A 20,489-nucleotide genomic window follows, 5' to 3' on the forward strand; every position below is an offset into this window, starting at 1 on the left:
AGTAATTAACTCATAAGCTGTTGCTACCCCAATGTCACATTCCTCGGTCACTTCCCGTGTAGACACTCGTCGTCGAACAGCATTGATATTTTCATTATAACATAAATTGTCAAAACAGTTTTTTGCTGAGGTTTTCTCCCGTAAAAAAACCCATTAAAATTCTATCTTTAAATGAAAGAAATGTATTTCAAAATACATAGTCAAGTGATAAATAACATCATTACATTTATATAATAGCTCAGCTCAGAATTAAGTGGGCGTATTTTATGGATTGTGCATTATCGGTAAAATCTGGGAATTTTATCCCGCAGGAAAAAAAACAGTACTGAAGCTGGGGTGGGGGGAATCCACGTTATTTCTCTTCCCGTGAAGGGTACGAGAACACCCTCTTATTGTTACTACAATTAAAAACTTCGACTTTGTAAAAACTTTTTACCCCCAATTGAATGAAGAAAGGAAGTTTCATACTTGGTGTGTCTTTTATTACCTTCTACTATCTACTTATAGACAATACTGGTTGAGTTTGTAAATCCGAACAGTTTATAAATACCGAACACCTGTTAAATCACGCGTTTGTTTACCTCGATCAATAATTCGATGATATAGATTGATACAGACGCTTGCCTTAGCAACGAATGCGAATTTTCGTCAAGTTTAGATGAGTATTTTTCTTATAAATCCCTGTCAAACTCCTAAGCAGGTGAAATGTAAATATGAAGCACGAGGGGAAATGACGTCAGATTTTAAATCGCGCTGTAATCAATATCATGGGTATTAAGGAATGTCCTTAGATTTTCGAAGCAAGGGGCACAACTCAAATTCCCTAAGATTAGATTCTGTTCGAGTTGATTCCCATTTTCATTGTGTGTTTGATTAGAAATGAAAACAAACTATGACGGAATCGCAATCTATTTATAGATAAAATATAAGCGATCGGGATTTACATACTTCATTTCACCGAGTGAATGGTGATTTACTGTGCTTGAAATTAACGTTTTGTGTTTATGAATTAAAATATTTTGTAAATGTGTACTTCAGCAGAGGCTGAGGTTTGAACCAAACATTATTTATGCCAAGTTTGAAGTTACTTGAACCAAAACTCGCAAATATATTGTTAAAAAACTGTCAAAACTGTTCGGATTTACAAACTCAACCAGTAAGGCTTTTACTTCCTGACTTGCGTGTCTCATTTTACATTGGAGTTTTGGTTTCAGACATATACTTCCTTACTCAAACTAATTATCATATTCTTCATTCAAAACATATCATAATCGTGTCAATGAATTTCATGAAAAAGGATTGAAACGCAATAACATGAGTTAGATATAGAAACATGCTTTAAATTGCATTTGTGTCAGTGGATACGATAGGTGTAAGCTCAGGTATATTATAGTTTGTATAAATAGTTAAAACAAATAGCGGTGAGGCATTAAATGATACCCCGCACATTGTGGACATGCGAAAATGGCGAGGATGATTAACATTCTATTTTTTACAATTTTGTTTCTCGTTGTCGTTACAAAGCAAGACACTGAATATGACACGATCCGGATTGTTATTCGATCGAAAGAAATGTATTTATATGGTATAAAACGATCGTTGGGAAAGGATTTGTTCGTATTTGATAGTAAGGTAAGCTTTCCGTTATACATGTAGTTCATTATGCATTGTAAACTACCCAATATGTGTTACAGGTCTCCTAAAGCTACTACAGACGTGCTCTTAAAAAGGCCTCACACTTATATTGTTCCGATATATTTTTCAGATAAAATCACCTAAACTATGTTTACAACTTAAAAATGCCAAAGGCTCTAACCCAAGAGTGACTAATGCAAGACGTATACACCTTCAATGTTTAGCTATGTTTTCAGTAACATTTATATCTGACTCACGATTATAAGAAATGAATAATTTGAAACTTTATTGTGATGTTTTTTTTGTAGCAATGTTTGTCTAAAATTATTTATTACCTTCACAGTACCTGTGGGTATTTATAAAGTAGTAATATATTTTGAAACTAAAATAACCAAAGGTGATCGTTACCAATCCTTGAATATTACATTTCATTCGATGACTTGCTACTTACATATATGTGTATATCAATTATTATAAGTGCCCTGGTATTTACTTTGTCACAAATGCGAACATTTCTCTTCATCATATTTCATTTGTGAATGCCAAATATAAATTAATAATACACATGAATATTTAAATGCACCACTTCCTACATTTATGAAGGTAAGTAGAACGAATTTACCTATTTACTTCTTTGTTATTTTCAGATAAATGACCAACTGTTTATCTTTGTGAAGGACACAGAGATACAGAATCATCGACTGTCGTCGTTGGAACTAGCAACACTTAAACGTTCAAACACACACGTATTTACTTTTATTTTACTTCAGCTTAAAGTTTATAAAATGCGAATGATTACGTATGTGTAACATAAAACGTTGTTGTTTTTCAATCAGGATCGATATTAAAAATATATAAATGGAGCTGTTTTTGTTTCTTTTTAGTTTCGCTTCTCGAGCTGGTTTTCTAAAAAATAAAGAAGATTCAATTTTCTTATAACGTTATCCAACATATTATTCTTTACTGTCCCCTTTTTCCCTGAGGATCGAAATAAGCCTTTAGTAATAAAAAGCTTAAAGTAATAATGTACATTTTCATCTACCATTGTATACGTACTTATTTACCGCTCAATCCTGCTTTGTACACGTTTGTGGTATTGTATTTTTCGCCAGATTCTGGTTTATACTCATGTGTAATATTGTTATATCGCGCCAGATCCTGGTTGGTTCTAATATGTGTGTTATTGTATTTATTTCGCCAGTTCCTTGTCTGTACGCATGTGTACAATTGTTATTTATCAAATGATCCTGGTATTGTACGCATTAGTAATATTTTTTTCTGAAAGAATATAATTAAAAATGATTATTTACTTGGACTAAAATGACGTTTAGCTCAAAAAAATGCTTTGGCCTTGATAATAAGTAAACAGTTACTTGAGTCGATGCATAAAGTACAATTAACGCAGCTATGACAATTAGTCTTTATGCTAAATATCACCAAATTTACGAAATTGTTTCAAAAATAGTGCAGCCAAGGCGCAATAAAGCAGTCATGCCATATTAATACTTGTGCTGGAGTAACACTTTGATACAGGGATTACTTATTTCAAATGCTTTCGTCACGAGTAAATGTATTTAAGCCATCTCTGCAGTTTTGCGGTGGTGTGGTTCTGTGCGACAATAAACAAACTTTAGCTATTAACATTTTAAATAGGTCTAAACTAATTTGTTTGATTTACTTTTGCAACCACTTAGATAGAAAAGCTTGTTCAAAGCTACAAATTGTATCCAGAATCGCCTCTCAAACCACGATCTGCTGCAAATGGCAGCGAAATACACCGGACTGAACAATGGAATGCACCTGTACGTATCTTATACACAAAGCTGATTTTAATAGTAGTAGGTTATATTTGTTTTAGTTTTCCGTCTGTACATAATGAATTTCACCAAAGCGGCTTTTTACCGAACATTAATGTTGGTGTGTACCGCTGTGATTCAAATGAACTGTGGTTTTAGATATAAGATACAGATACTCGACGAATACTGCAGTCATTAAGCGGTCTAAATAAAGGCAAACATTTCCGAAAATAATATCCTAATGTGGTTAACGAGTTCATGTGCGCATCGATGTTAAATACTTTATATGTTGAAGGCTTATACACGGACAATTGTAATCGACACACTCAGTCAATAAAGTGTTGTTGTATTGTTTTTGATAATTTTGAACGGTTTATTTATGATACGTTTATGATACGTTTTTTGTGTAAGTGATACCTCCAAATAATGAAACATACTTGGGTGTTCATTGATTCCATATATTTCCCTGTTTTTGCTTCAGAATATCATGCGCCTTTGTTCACCCTATTTTGACCCAGCGCTTGGAATTGACGACTCATGGATTGAACATAATGTCAGTGGACGTGAAATTGTTGTGGGAGTTACAGACGTTGGCATCAATGCGAACAACACTTTTATTCGAGAAAACATTTTAAGTATTTCAAATGTTTTTGCATTTTTTTGTGATATAGTTGCTACTAGGTTGCGCAGTTCTCTCTGAATTGAACGAGCTGAACGTGAAGAGTGAGGATATTGATACATATCAGTCCATTGGTGATAAATAAACATAGTTGAAAGAACGTTTGATACATTTTGTTTCGTCGATATATCGCTCTCGTCTAGGCTCTGTCTGCCTCAATAACTAGACGTGCTGTTGCGCATCAGTGCATTTGGTTTAACGAAAAAGAAATAAAAATATATGTACCAAACACATTTTTATTTCATATACGAGTTTAACAAATTGTAGAATTTTGATTTGTCCTACAACTTTGTGGATAACATCCAACAAACAAGTCCTACCATTTTATCGGATATAAAAGAAAGTTCATCAAAAACAGGGTGAGTACTGAACGTTGTCTTCTAAATGAGTAATATTAGTAGTGTCGATGGCGTCAGAAAATCTATTTATAATAACACCTTTCATTAAACTATTGATACCCTTAATTGTTCAGTCAGTAAAGCAACGGAAGAATCGCTCAAATGATTGTATAATTCAATAGTTACCTGACCAGTGTTATTTCCTCATTTCTTTGAAAGTCATGCGATGGCGTGTGCCGGACTCATCGCTCGCCCAAAGACGGGTGATACATGTGTTCCTTGTGGAATAGGTGTTGCACACGGAGCAAAAGTGGCAGGTAATTGATTTATTTCAATCATTTATAATATTTTTAAAACCGATTAAAAATATAAGTTTTTGTATCTACTACCAGAAAACATCTATAACACACAAAAGCTGAGTTTGATGCAAAATGTGATCAAACAAACCCTTTTCAGATTTGCAAATTTCAAAGATCGGAGAAAGAACATGGATGGATAAAGGCATAGACTCTGCTATTTTTTCAAGGGCGTTAGCTTTCAGACGTGATGCTATTCCGATATTTTCAAATAGTTGGGCTACACCAAGAGCGCTTAGGAAATCAGACTTCTATGAAGAAGAGGTTTTAGCTGAAGGAATTAGAGAAGTATTGATTATGATTTGGAATGTCCTGCTGTGTTTTATTCTTAACCTTTCAGTTTTCATATTCGTGCCTTAGGGTATAATCTTCATATTTGTCGCTGAACAGTATTATATGGTTATACGATTAAGATGTTTTGTCCTCGACCAAACTGGTGATCAGAAATAGAATGCCAACAATAATGTGAGAAAGTTAGAAGCAAATACAATATACCTGATTCATGATTCAAATAACTCTGGGCGCTTTTTAGATATGATTATGAAAACAGTTTTTCGCATTAATGAAGATTATTCAAGAATTAAAATGTTTCATTTTAGGGTCGGCACGGTCTTGGTACGGTCTACGTTTTTCCCGCTGGATATCCAGGATCTGGTTTTGCCAATTATATTGGAAGCATTACCGTTGCCTGTTTAGGTGTCAATGGTACCGTCGCTTATGTAAGCGCAGTCAATGCTGCGACACTCGTGTCTGTGTTTTGCAATGGTAGAAAACGAAATGATAAAGGAATGGTATGTTGGTATATTAAGACCAAATTATATCGTAAATACGATAGAGGTCGGTATTAAATCTGTAGGCTGTTTTTCATGCAAGACACATATCTATAAACCTTTCGAAAACATTCTCAGGTTAATCCTTTGAAGAACAACACCAATACCATAGATCGACATCTCGCTACACCAATAACACGTATATGAAAGGAATAAGTGTGATTGTAATGATCTAAATGACGTTTATTTGCAATGTTATTTTACTATTCTTTAGATAACAGTTGGACAAGACGAGAAAATGTGTGACACAAGCTTCGGCGGTGAATCTGCAGCAACGGCGATTGTTTCTGGAATGATTGCTCTTCTGTTGGAGGCAAAGTAAGATATTATAAGTGTACGCTTTGCGTAGTGTGTGATGCTTTCCCTTTTATTAAGAGAAACCGGGCTCGGGTTTCGGCCTGGCCGTATGTCTGTTTGATCGGCGGTCGAACTTGGACGGTGGTCACACACCACACCGAACACTTAAGTTTCTCTGGGTACCCTGACTTCACCCATTTCACCAAACTACATCACGCTTACTGTACCATCACCTATAAAAGAACGCCATTGAAATAAATATAGGTAGATGTTCGCTTTTGTACGTTTTCCTTATTTATTCTTTTATTATATTGTTTTAAAACAGTTTGTGGTTTTTTAGCCCTGGTTTATCAGCCAGAGACGTGAAGCATATATTAATTAAATCGAGCAGCCATCTAGGGATAGAAGCAACACCTGAATTTATGCCTAACACAGCTGGAAAATATGGTAAGTCTTTTGCAAATTATAACTACATTGTTAATGTTAGGATATCATTTTAAATGAAATCGCTACGTTGATTTACTCCCTATTTTTTATATTTAACTACATAAATTAATTGAAATTATTTATCGAAACTCTGTGGGTCTTCAGTAATGAAAAAATGTATGTTTATATTAAAGTTTTTAGATATTTCGATAAGTATGGTATTTATATGTACTGTTTAATGCAATGCGAATATTATGTTTGTAAGATCATCCTAAAGTGGGATTCGGCTTGCCTGACTGCTCCAAAATGGTTTTACTGGGAAGACATTGGAAACAATTAAAACCATTATGCACAAGAATACTTACGTTTTCGAAAAACGATTAGTGAGTAAACTATTTGTGTCAATAATTTATGAGAAAATCAACAAAAAGATTAACTGGTACATATATCCAAAGGGTCTTGACGCCAGGTCTATATTACCGGCAAAATATATACTAGTATTTTAAATTCAAATTTAATCGTAAAATGCTCAAATTAAACTAAACATATTTCGATTTGTATTATTTTGACTTTGCATAACAATTAATTGCATTTAGTTGAAATCAGGACCATCGTCCCTTATATCATAAAATAAAACTGGATTGTGTTTTATAAAAAGACAAAGGGGATCAACAAGTTTTATCTTATTGATAATTTGTTTTATTAAACGACGCGATATTATATATAATTTCAATATAGGAAAAAATACGTTCCCTGCAGCTACAACGTAGAGTCCGGACGTTTAAATATGTGTTCAGTTCTAACCTCGGCTTATCATGCTCTTTGCTAATTCCTTTTGTGATTTAAAAGGCATGAGCGTAATGATTATGTTCTATAAAAGAGGATGTTAACCAAACTGTCCTTCATTTTTAACTATATCTTTGGTGACAAATATTATTAAAATTGAATCCCGAGTAGTTCTTAAAAGACGTTTATGAAAATATTATTGGAAAAATCATACATCTCGTGATGTGGATTATAATCTGCAATCAATGTGATACAACCAAACAAAATACAGCGTTTCTCCACTTTATTCAATAAAATGTCTACAGTCTACATTTAGTATTGCAAAGTAATTAATATCATGAATTTGTGCAGCCTTGTGCAGGTTTATCTTAAATAAAAACGTATTATTATTAAAAAAATGTTTGACGTAGGAAAACTGGTTAAAGATTCCAGTTATTATATTAAAACCGCGGTCACATATCCACGATACCGGATAACTCACCAGTGCCTTCTTACATTACGGGTGCCATTACGTTTTTTCCTGGTCAAAAGTTTAAGATGTATCATGGAATGTTTACTAGATGCAGGCGCGGTATGTTGTAGACGACAACGCCCGAGTACTTCTTGAGCACCCTCAGCATTCTTACGGATGCCATACGAGTTTAGGACGAACATTTGTGACCAACTTCTTTCACTGCACAGTTACAACTGCCTAAGTCTTCATTATCAAATATTAGTAAAATGGCAGGGGTAATTATCCTGTTATACCCTTGGAGCTTACATGTAGGTGCCTCGCGATGAAAGCCGGGAAAACGTGAAAGATCACCTTGCTGCCCCCGCATAATCTGTGACCTTTCACATAGATGTCGCTAACCAAAGCGAAACCCCCGATGCTCCTAAATCGTAGAAATCCGCCGAGTTAGAAACAATCGCAAGAGGCCTAGCTGATATGTGACCGTAGTATAAATATATATGCAAAAAGCTACAGAAACATGCTCAGTAGCAAAGAGTTTAAACATAAACCCGGTTTATAAGTTCAATTAGGTGAATAATGCGAATCACCTTTACCTCTGAGACGTTCTTTCAGTGTCTTCATCTCATATGATCACAATTTATTTCTTTAACAGTCACACCGGAGATCTGGATTGGTACGTTCGAGTATTGTACGACAACACGTTCTGTGACACAGTGGCATGTATAGAAAAGATGGAAGAAGTTCTGTTTGAAATTGAGTTCGTTTATTCTGAAAACCATTATATGAAACTATGGGCGAAATCACCTAGTGGGACTGAATCAACTCTGGTAGAAATGAGACCTTTAGCAAATGGGGATAAAGCGAGGCGTGTACGCACTACATTCCGGTCCAACCACTTTTGGGGAGAGAACAGTCAAGGTCGCTGGCATGTTAACATTGGTTGCAATCTTTCAATGGCATATCCTTTTCCAGGTAAATGGTTTTGATGAGTTTCAATTGTTGATAAGTTTTATGTTTAATATTCATATGTTAAGGCGAGTTTTTAAAGGTTTATCGCCGAATATAGAAAGAAACAGATATGTAGGTGTGTTTCTGCTTAAGTTAAAACAAAGCATATACAAATGTAAAAAAAAATAGTTACCGCTTGCATCGTCAAGGTTGCCCAAAGTATCGCTGTTGTTACGCCTCCTAACGCTCTAGTTAACTGCCACCGTCGTCGTTGGTGCCACCTCGGCGCATTTGTTCCTGCTTCAGGCACTGCTGAATGTTTTGTTTTTTTCAAAAGAAGACATTGCTTTGCTATGCCATACAAGCAAACAATTTTAGCCAAAATGTCGAACATTGCATCAATGGTGACTGAACTATTTGTATCAGGACTTACGGCACAGTTGTATAAATATGATCAAATTACAAATGTTTTATTCGTGATATATCAAGTTATAGTTTGTACACCTTGAAAGTTAACAAATACATAGTTGACTAATACTTATGTCAAAAACTACAGAAACAAGCTCAGTAACAAAAAGTTTAACGTAAACCCGTTTTAATGGCACTGAGTAAACGCCAAAGACATAGAACACAAAAACAAAAAATCTCAAACAAGAAACATGGAAGAACAGCACAAAACTCCACAAACAGCACAGTGCATACATACTATATATAAAAAAACAAGGTATGTTCATCAAGGATTGTTAGGTACCGCCTTGGAACGGTCAGTAAAATGTAAATTTACTAGGGGTTTAAAATACACATTAAGAAATAACCTATGTATGTTGGGTTTTTTCAGCTGATGTATGTCATGTCACTAACGCACGTATAACAGTACATGGAACAGTAGAGACTGGTAAGATACCACAACATTGTTATATGGATACAGATCATAATAGGGACACACTTGATAAAAGTAAACTTCATTCGAATACCACGGATGGGAAGCCAGTTGGAAACAATAACATAATCAATAACAATTTAATCACAAATAATCTTATTACCAGCAATGGAGATTCTATTTCAGGGACACACTTTGTGGTGGTATTCGTTCTGGTTAGCATTGTATTTGTGCTTGGTTTAGGGTTTATTAACCGTGCCTTAATGACTTCCCAATTTAGGAAGAAATCAGACGATGGAGGAACGAGTAAAGTTTAACTGTACAACTACGTATAGGTTAAAACTGTATGTTTCATGTCTTTGATTTCAAATTATGAAATGAACCATGTTTTTGTGTCCTGAACTCGCCAGACATTTCTGCTTTTGTTACTTTGTATTGACGTCTTTACTCTCGAAATAGTGTAATCACAATAACACATCAAAGATGTGTATGAACGAATATACGCTTTGTAACACAGCACAATGCATTATATAAGTGGAAACAGTTTTGTTTCAATTTGAATTCTATTGATCTGTACAACATCGCATAATGGGACTGAATCATCATTATATGAAATTAATCTTAAGCAATTGAAGACATGGCAATGCGTTTCTCCCACCTCAGACAAGTAGATCCAATAATTTAACCATCTGATGCTAGATATTCTTATCTTGCCCACGGGCGAAGATAAAATGCCCGTATGGAACTCCTTTTTAACGGTCACCACATTATAATTACCTTCCTTGTTGAAGACTGTCGTCAGTAGCATGAAGGAAATCTTGTCTTATGGTAATATTTAGAACGCTAATTATTTCTCGCTTCAAATGTCACCATAAAACAGTTTTCACGCACCATTCAAGAAATAATGCTTCATTTTCCTTAGAACTATTTAAAAACACCGATTTGACTATTAACATTTACTGGATCACTGCGCGAATATCCATGACAACCACGTGCTATCGAATATCCATACGCAATTATTTTCAGTTAGCACAAAAGAGTTCCAGCAAAAAATACATGTTTACTTAATTTTGTTTAACTGAGGTGGGAGAAAAAGCATCTACCATAGCCGCTCGTGTAAGATAGTGGAAGCCATGGCCATGGAAGATACTTATAGTCTGCACTACATTCCGGAATGTAGTGCAGACTATAAGTATCTTCCATGACTTATAGTCTGCGCTACATTGCAGAATGCCTAAAAATGTTTGGACCGGAATGTAGTGCAGACTATAAGTATCTTCCATGGCCGAGACTGTAAGATAGTTTCATCTCGACCCTCTCGCAGGGTGTTTTACGGAAACTCGGTAAACCTCGTTTCCGCAAAACACTCTACGCTCGGTGTATAGTCTGCACTATATTCCGGTCCAAACATTTTTAGGGAGAGAAGAGACAAGGCATTTCTAGAATTGCTGATTTTATTCAATGGCCTATGTTTTACCAGGAAAATGGTTTTACTGATTGGTAATTGCTGATCAGTTCCAGATTTGTGATGTATGAGTAATTCAAATGTTAAATTTGACATTTGATACAAATATAAATACAATAAAACAATTGGACCACACTGCAGTTTCAAACTTGTAAAATGGTTGAATATAACTGAAATGTATGTACATATGTCACATTTATTCAATATGATATCTAGAATTGACTTCCATATTCTGTACAGTTGAAACCTTCATAACTCAAAAAGGCTTTATTTACATAAAATTTACATGCTCATGCTTGTTACAAAAGTAAACGTTTTTCGGTCAATAGACAAAGCTATTTGGTTCAAGTCAGTGAATGGCAACTCAAAAAAATACCTCAAATTAACAAAGCAAAACGTTTTAACTGTTAACCGACAGGACATGCAATACCTGTTTTATTACATGACATTACAATTGATTTTAAATTTTAAATTAGATTTTCAATGAGTAAAATCATTGTTAAGTAAAAACACATCAGGCACCAGATTTGAGGTCTTTGTATTCCAGGGTAACTTACCTTGTCCATCACAGTTTCAAATACAGCCAGTCAAAAATTGACAAAACTGAGCAGTAAAACATATAATAATGTTTAAAGAGACTGGAAATGCTCAAACTGGCCTTCAAAATCCGAATGATAAATAATTTCAGATCCCCACTTCAAAATCACCATACCTCAAACTGATGCCTGCTTCCCCGTCATGATTGAATGTATTTCATATGAAATATTATTTAAATATACTTTTGTTGTTTATTATTTGTGTTTAAAGCCACCTAAAATAACCATAAAACTTTAACCCAATACAGTGGTACTTGTATTGTCTCTGTTCATTTGTTCCTTGTGTTTATATAGGTAATCTATAAACAGAATACCATGTGGCTTTAGTCTTCAAATGCATGCTATATCTGAAAAGACATATCCCGAAATATTATTTCAGTGGAAATAAATTATATCAATAAGGTATGCACAACAAAAAAATCATCGTGATATATATGCGAATAACTGTGCTTCTTGTATACTTCACCACAAACGGAACCCTTAAAGTGCAAAATTGCACATGCTGCTTACCATTCCTGTGACCAGGTTTTGTGACTCTGGCAAATATTTTTTTGGAGATATGCGCGACACAAAATTGTATAATCTTTAAGGCTAGTTTTTAAAAACAAAAGACAAACGCAATAATGTTATGCTTGCTGGGTTAGGCAACACCGAAGACCAAATGTGCATAACTTTACATTTTGCAGTTTAATTATCCTGGCTTGTTTAGTATTAAAGAATGGTGCCAGAAATTGTGAAAGGTGGACGTTCAAGCACAACTCGTTTATGAGTCGTTTTCTTCTTTCAAATATTACCCAAACGCGGGGGTTTTATGAGTTGTCAAAAAAGAAAATTACACGAAAAAGTTTTAACCCTAATGCCAATAAAACCCCTTTACCTTAAATGCTTGTTCGAACAGACAGACAAACTGGCGGATGGACAACCATGCAAAAAAGAAATCAGTCTCCCAACATTCGAAGGGGAGACATTATTCGCCATTATGGAACGTATTCCAGGGAGTTGGGGCTGAGAAAACGTTCGAGCTCAACATAGGCCGCGTTTCTTTCCTTACATGTTAACAGTTATAGCATGAATGCCTAAACTGTATTAGTATTAGTTGTTACAAACAAGAATATATCGCAATTAAACCTTTTATTTTAATTGATATAATGTTTTATTATATTTGTGAGAAAAAAAACATACCAAATGTAAATTGAGAATGCTGTAAATACCAATTTAGAATAAATGGTAGTCTCTTACGGAAATAATAAACATGTCTTTAAGTTTAAAACTGTTCGCAGGAATGATTATCCTAATTCAGTACAATTAAATCGATTCAGAGATTACTATATGACATGTATAAATATTTTGCGCATATTTTTATAAAAATAATTCTTTATATCAACAGGTGTCAAATAAATAAATATTAAAGAAAAGGTGTTATAAAACTATGAATAATATAATGTATCGTAGACAAGAGCGTTGCGGAGCAAACTCAAAAGCTCATCTGTGTTTATCAGTCAATCAAGCGACATTACACGACCATTTTTAGAGCTAGAGTAGTGGTCTTTCATTGAAAATATCGCACGGTCTTTGCGTTAATGCAACGGTTATTGTCCTTGCACAATGATTACGACGAAGACGATGAGGACACCAATTTATTCACAATAACAGTCTTCGACAATCAGACGAGCTGAATATAATTGATTCTGCTTATGATATATACAATCATTAGTTTATAACAAAATAATGGTAGCTGCCGGTTCACAAACTAAAAATGAATTATTCTGATTGTGATAGCACAATCACTAATATATAACATAATAATGACAGCTGTCGTTTCACAAGATAAAAATAAATGAGTATGTTTGTGATAGCCCCACTTACAAGTATATAACAGTATAATGCCAGCTGGCATTAGACAGGCTAGATAGTAATGATTCTGCTCGTGCTTGGCTCAATCACTTATATCTTTAAGAAAAATTACACACCACAGAGGGTCATATGATGGACTGAGGCATTAGCTGAGGTCATTCAACATCGAACACTTTACATTTCCATTCACAATTTTTAAAGCGCTTGTGATGTGTTTCATTTCACTAAGCGAATAACTTTAGCTTTTTTTCGCCTTTGTGAACAGAAGCACTCACCCTTTATATGACATAAGCGGTCTAAATTATACACCAGTGCGTGTATATAGCAATATGATGATAGCTGCCGTTACACAATATTTTAGTAATGTATACAACAACAAACCATACACCAACATGTACTTTATCTGATATATGCGAATGTTACTATAATAGAGAAAGCAATAGTATCTAGACGTCAAAAATCGATGTAGATATATAAAAGCCACAAGCATCTAGGAAAAAAGAAATAACGATGAAAAATACCACGAAGTAATCAAGGAAATACGTTTTAAAGAAGATAATAAAATGATAATCATATAGAACATTAATCGTATATTGCATCTTGATGATATAATTATTTTGTCTTATTCAAGTTTTAAAAAACAGACACTTTTACACGATACCGTTTTGATAGTCAACGTGTTTGGATGTTTTATGTGCATATCTTACCATATGTGTATTAAAATATATGTTCATATGAGTGATTCTGAGGTACAATAGCTTATAAATAACAATTTAATACTAGCTCCCGTTTCACAATACTTTAGAAATGTATACAGCAACAAACCATACATAAGCATGTACTTAATCTGATATATGTCAATTACACTATAAAAAGAATCAATATATGGACGTAATATATGTATATTATATACACGAAACCGTTATGATAGTCAAAGTGTTGGGGGGGGGGGGGGGGGGTAAGTGCATATCTTACCATATGTATTTTGAAATATTCAAACATTTTGACAAACGACCTCCGTTCGTTGGCAAGGGTGACTTCTAAACATCATAAAGAATGTATATTTTCGAATGTATATATATGTCAAGGGAAACTACCTCTTAAGCCTTTATTTCGCCATACAATATTTATATGTATGTATAAACACTGAATGATCTCTTGCAAGCGTTACTACCTCTCAGCTTTAAAACTGTGTACAACGCATATCTATTTGTATTGACATTTAATGAATTATTGTAAGGGCGACTACCACTCAAGTCCAATATCTGTCTTGCTCCAAACGTATTGCCCGCCCCTCTTGATGATCTTAAAAAGCTTCTAGAGTTATAAAGAGCGATAAACACGAAGTTTGCGAAATTAAAACAATTTAAGGCACATAACACTAAGAGGGGAAATTGCTGGTAATCGATATTGGCAGAGATATTCTGTCCATGCACATATTCAAAAGTTTTACGATAAGCGATCAAAAGGGTCTCGAGTTAGACGCGGATAGTTGGGTGAACCAGTCCCGATCGCCAGACGCGCGGCCCACATCAGGTGAAATCATATTAATTCCCACGTCTCATGACTTGTATATACCAAACCAACCCGTTAATCTGAGGTCCTAGAATTGCATCATGATAATATTCAATCAATCAAAGTGGATAAAGGTACTAAACATAACATAATGGACATTGTATAATGTATAATTCAGAAAGAAAGTTTTTCTAACATTATGTCCGACCGACCGACCTACCGACTGTCCTACAGACCGACAAAAATGTACAAAGCAATATACCTCTTCTTCTCTGATGAGGATGGGGCATAATAAAAATTAATGCAATTCAGTAACAATACAATAATGCTAATGTATTTAATAAAAAAACAGCGATATTTTCTAAAAGCAACCGGCTAATCTGATCTCCATTATTGCAATATTACAAATATACAAACAATGGAGTAACAATTTCACCATGAATCAATAAGGTAAGCATAAAATAATATTCCAGTTCTATAACTAAACAAATAAGTGCATTTCAGTAATGATACGCATATGGTAAAGAATAGCATTTGATTGAGACAAAGAAAAGTAGAATGTGAACCTACATTACGCACCAATATTATACATTAGGCACCAATATCCTGCTCTAATCATCCCACTATAATTCACCATCATCCTACATAACTCCACCATTATCCTACTCTACTGATTATCACCCCAGTATAATTCACCATCATCCTACATAACTCCACCATTATCCTACTCTACTGATTATCACTCCACTATAATTCACCATCATCCTACATAACTCCACCATTATCCTACTCTACTGATTATCACCCCACCATAATTCACCATCATCCTACATAACCCCATCATTATCCTACTCTACTGATTATCACCCCAGTATAATTCACCATCATCCTACATTACTCCACCATTATCCTACTCTTCTAAACCGTTATCCTACAAAACGCACCATTATCCTACTCTACTAATCATCATCCCACTGTAGTTCAAAATCAACCTACATATTACTCACCATTATCCTGCACTACTAAACCGTTATCCTACATTACTCAACCATTATCCTTCTCTTCTCATCATCACCAACTATAATTCACCACCGTCCTATAATACTCACCATTATCCTACACTACTAAACCGTTATCCATTAGTATTTCACCATAATGATTATTCTACTATACTGATCATCATCCCACTATATTTCACCATCATCCTACATTACTTCACCATTATGATGCACTACTAAACCATTATCCTACTCTACTCACCATGGTCCCACTATAGTTCACCACCGACCTACATTACTCCACCACCATCATACAATACATACTATTATCCTACAGTGCTAAACCGTTATCCTACATCACTCCACAATTATCCTACTATATTTATCATAATCCCACTAGAGTTCACCATCGTCCTACATTACTCTCCATTATCCTGCTCTACTAAACCGTTATCCTATATAACTCCACCATTATCCTTCATTACTTCACCAGTATCAAACATTGCTCCACCGTTATCCTGCATCACTTACCACAATTCTACATTACTCTACCATTATCCTATATTACTCCACTATTATCCTACATTACTCCATCATTATCCTACATTACTCCACTATTATCGTACATTATTCCACCATTATCCTACATTACTCACCTTTATCCTTCCTAACTCACCCATTACCCTTCATTACTCATCTTTATCCGTCTGTACTCATCATCATCCCACTATAATTCACCATCACCCCACTATTATTCCTCATCATCCCACTATTGTCAACCATTATGCTACATTACGCACCAGCATCCAGCTATACGGATCATCATCCCACTGTAGTTCACCATCATCCGACTATAATTCACCATCATCCCACAATAATTCACTATCATTCCACTATAACTCATCATCATCCCACCATAACTAACCATCATAACACTATAATTTATCATCATCCCACTATAATTTATCATCATCCCACTATAGTCAACCATGATCCTACATTACGCACTGTTATCCAGATCAACTGATCATCATCCCACTGTAGTTCACCATCATCCGACTAGAATTCATCATGATCCCACTATAATTCACTATCATCCCACTATAACTCCGCATCATCACACTATAAATCACCATCATCCCACTGTAATTCACCATCACCCCACTTTAATTCACCATCATCCCACTATAATTCACCATCATCCCACCATAACTCATCATCATCTCACTATAATTCACCATCATCTCACTATAATTCATCATCATCCCACTATAATTCACTATCATCCCACTATAACTCCGCATCATCACACTATAAATCACCATCATCCCACTGTAATTCACCATCACCCCACTTTAATTCACCATCATCCCACTATAATTCACCATCATCCCACCATAACTCATCATCATCTCACTATAATTCACCATCATCCCACCATAACTCATCATCATCCCACTATAATTCACCATCATCCCACTATAATTCACCATCATCCCACCATAACTCATCATCATCTCACTATAATTCACCATCATCTCACTATAATTCATCATCATCCCACTATAATTCACCATCATCCCACCATAACTCATCATCATCTCACTATAAATCATCATCATCTCAATATAATTCATCATCATCCCACTATAATTCACTATCATCCCACCATAACTCATCATCATCGCACTATAAATAATCATCATCTCACTATAATTCACCATCATCCCACCATAACTCATCATCATCTCACTATAAATCATCATCATCTCACTATAATTCATCATCATCCCACTATAATTCACCATCATCCCACCATAACTCATCATCATCTCACTATAATTCATCATCATCCCACTATAACTCACCATCACCCCACCATAACTCATCATCATCTCATTATAAATCATCATCATCTCACTATAATTCACCATCATCCCACTATAACTCACCATCATCCCACCATAACTCACCATCATCCCACTATAACTCATCATCATCCCACTATAATTCATCATCATCCCACTATAATTCACCATCGTCCCACTATAATTTATTATCATTCCACTATAGTTCACAATCATCCTACATTACTCACCATTATCCTGCACTATTAATCCGTTATCCTACATTACTCATCATTATCCTACATTACTCACAATAATCTAACATTACTCACCATTATCCTACATTACTCACCATAATCCTACATTACTCACCATTATCCTACATTACTCACCATTATCCTACATTACTCACCATAATCCTACATTACTCACCATAATCCTACATTACTCACCATAACCCTACATCACTCACCATTATCCTACAGTATTCACCATTTTCCTACATTACTCACCATAATCATACATTACTCACCATTATCCTACATTACTCACCATTATCCTACATTACTCACCGTAATCCTACATTACTCACCATAATCCTACATTACTCACCATAACCCTACATTACTCACCATTATCCTACAGTATTCACCATTTTCCTACATTACTCACCATAATCCTACATTACTCACCATTATCCTACATTACTCACCATAATCCTACATTACTCACCACAATCCTACATTACTCACCATAATCCTACCTTACTCACCATTATCCTACATTACTCACCATAATCCTACATTACTCACCACAATCCTACATTACTCACCATAATCCTACCTTACTCACCATTATCCTACATTACTCACCATAATCCTATATTACTCACCATTATCTTACATTACTCACCATAATCCTACATTACTCACCATAATCCTACATTACTCACCATAATCCTACATTACTCACCATAATCCTACCTTACTCACCATAATCCTACATTACTCACCATAATCCTATGTTACTCACCATTATCTTGCATTACTCACCATAATCCTATATTACTCACCATAATCCTACATTACTCACCATAATCCTACATTACTCACCATAACCCTACATCACTCACCATTATCCTACATTACTCACCATTATCCTACATTACTCACCATTATCCTACATTGCTCACTATAATCCTACATTACTCACCATAACCCTACATCACTCACCATTATCCTACAATACTCACCATTATCCGACATTATCTACCATTATCCTATTTTACTCACCATTATCTTAAATTACTCACCATTATCCTACATTACTCACCATTATCCTAAATTACTCACCATTATCCTACATTACCCACCATTATCCTACCCTACTGATCATCATCCCACTATAATTCACAATTATCCAACTATAATTCATCAACATCCCACTGTAGTTCACCATCATCCTACATTACTCACCATTATCCTGCACTGCTAATCCGTTATCCTACATTACTCCACCATTACCCGACAGTGGCTACCATCATCCACGATAATTCCCCATCGTTCTGCATTACTCCACCAGTATCCTACACTACTACACCTTTACCCTACATAACTCCACCATAATCCGACAGTGCCCGCCACCATCCATTATAATTCACCATCGTCGTACATTACTCCACCAGTATCCTACACTACTAAACCGTATTCCTAAATTACTCCACCATTATCCTACAGTGCCCGCCATTGTCCTTCACTGCTCAACCATCTACCAACACTACTCGACCATCAGCATACACCAGTCACCACACTGCCGGAGCATATCTTCTATTGCTTAAAACGGTAATATTCAGAGGTTGTATTCTATTTATCTAAATCTAAAACAAAGTAATCTCAACCTACTTACAAGTGATTCTATATATAATAGATATATGTGTGTGTGTGTGTGTGCGTGCGTGCGTGCGTGCGTGCGTGCGTGCGTGCGTGCGTGCGTGCGTGCGTGTGTATTTTATACGTACATATTCTTATATCAGTTCCAATTTTACGAAACCCTGACCATAAATAAAGTGCACTAGAATAAACGCATTTATTAATAATTTCGATTGCAAGTCCGCCCGACCTAACCTAAAATCTACTTTCGATTTTTCGCTGCGAATTGCAAGACGTTATTTTCGAAAAATTAAAGCACGTATCAAATGACATTGACCTATTTCTAGTTATACGTAGTAGGCCTATGTAAACTACGACTCCAAAATGTTCTTAACAGTGTATCCTAAATACAGATTGATAAAGCTAATAGTATTGGTTTTCCATAAAGAGAAGCGATCTAGGCTGTTTTTAAAAACTTCTTTACTTTCATAGTTTTTGAAATATCCATCAGGTCTGTTTACGGTAAATTATAAGGAGAGTGAATTGTGAGTATTTTTATTGGCATGTAAAGATAATTTGCCACAACGATGAACAAATTCAACGATGCGAGTTTATGAATAATTAAACTGGTTGCGTACCTTTTGATCATTTGACCCAATATATTAATCTGATCAAAATAGCTGTCTAGACTTCACTAACGTTTGTCACAATATTTTAAAGTATGTAATCAGGACAAAACATTCGCTCATTTATTTTGAACATTAATTTCGTGCAATCGAGGTTATATATTATATCTATAGTGGAAAATTACTGCCGTAAGACAACCTCTTAACTTTAACAATTTGTTCTGTGGAAACCATTTAATTTTCGCGATATTTATCTAGCTGTCTAGGTTAATTTCGCGGAATTCCTAACAATGGC

General features: G+C 35.0%; 2 protein-coding genes across 3 annotated transcripts; both read left to right on the top strand.

The window, feature by feature from the left end:
- Positions 1-945: 945 nt before the first annotated feature.
- On the top strand, positions 946-11,807 carry LOC128240912 (endoprotease aex-5-like). Of its 2 annotated transcripts, XM_052957906.1 has the most exons (13): positions 946-1,632; positions 2,283-2,381; positions 3,330-3,437; positions 3,913-4,062; positions 4,378-4,469; positions 4,668-4,765; positions 4,905-5,092; positions 5,404-5,595; positions 5,849-5,952; positions 6,272-6,378; positions 6,623-6,740; positions 8,250-8,569; positions 9,384-11,807. In XM_052957906.1, the coding sequence occupies exons 1-13, from the start codon at positions 1,465-1,467 to the stop codon at positions 9,740-9,742; spliced, it is 2,103 nt and encodes a 700-aa protein (XP_052813866.1). In that variant the 5' UTR covers positions 946-1,464; the 3' UTR covers positions 9,743-11,807. The 2 variants fall into 2 exon arrangements, with proteins under 2 accessions (XP_052813866.1, XP_052813874.1); XM_052957914.1 differs by lacking the exons at positions 6,623-6,740; positions 9,384-11,807 and having other exon boundaries at positions 8,250-8,464.
- Positions 11,808-14,074: 2,267 nt separating this feature from the next.
- Positions 14,075-17,970, top strand: LOC128225202 (histidine-rich glycoprotein-like). The gene is made up of 3 exons (XM_052935277.1): positions 14,075-14,089; positions 16,347-16,475; positions 17,233-17,970. The coding sequence occupies exons 1-3, from the start codon at positions 14,075-14,077 to the stop codon at positions 17,968-17,970; spliced, it is 882 nt and encodes a 293-aa protein (XP_052791237.1).
- Positions 17,971-20,489: the final 2,519 nt, after the last annotated feature.

This window comes from Mya arenaria, chromosome 1 (assembly GCF_026914265.1).
Source record: "Mya arenaria isolate MELC-2E11 chromosome 1, ASM2691426v1".
Lineage (NCBI taxonomy): Eukaryota > Metazoa > Mollusca > Bivalvia > Myida > Myidae > Mya > Mya arenaria.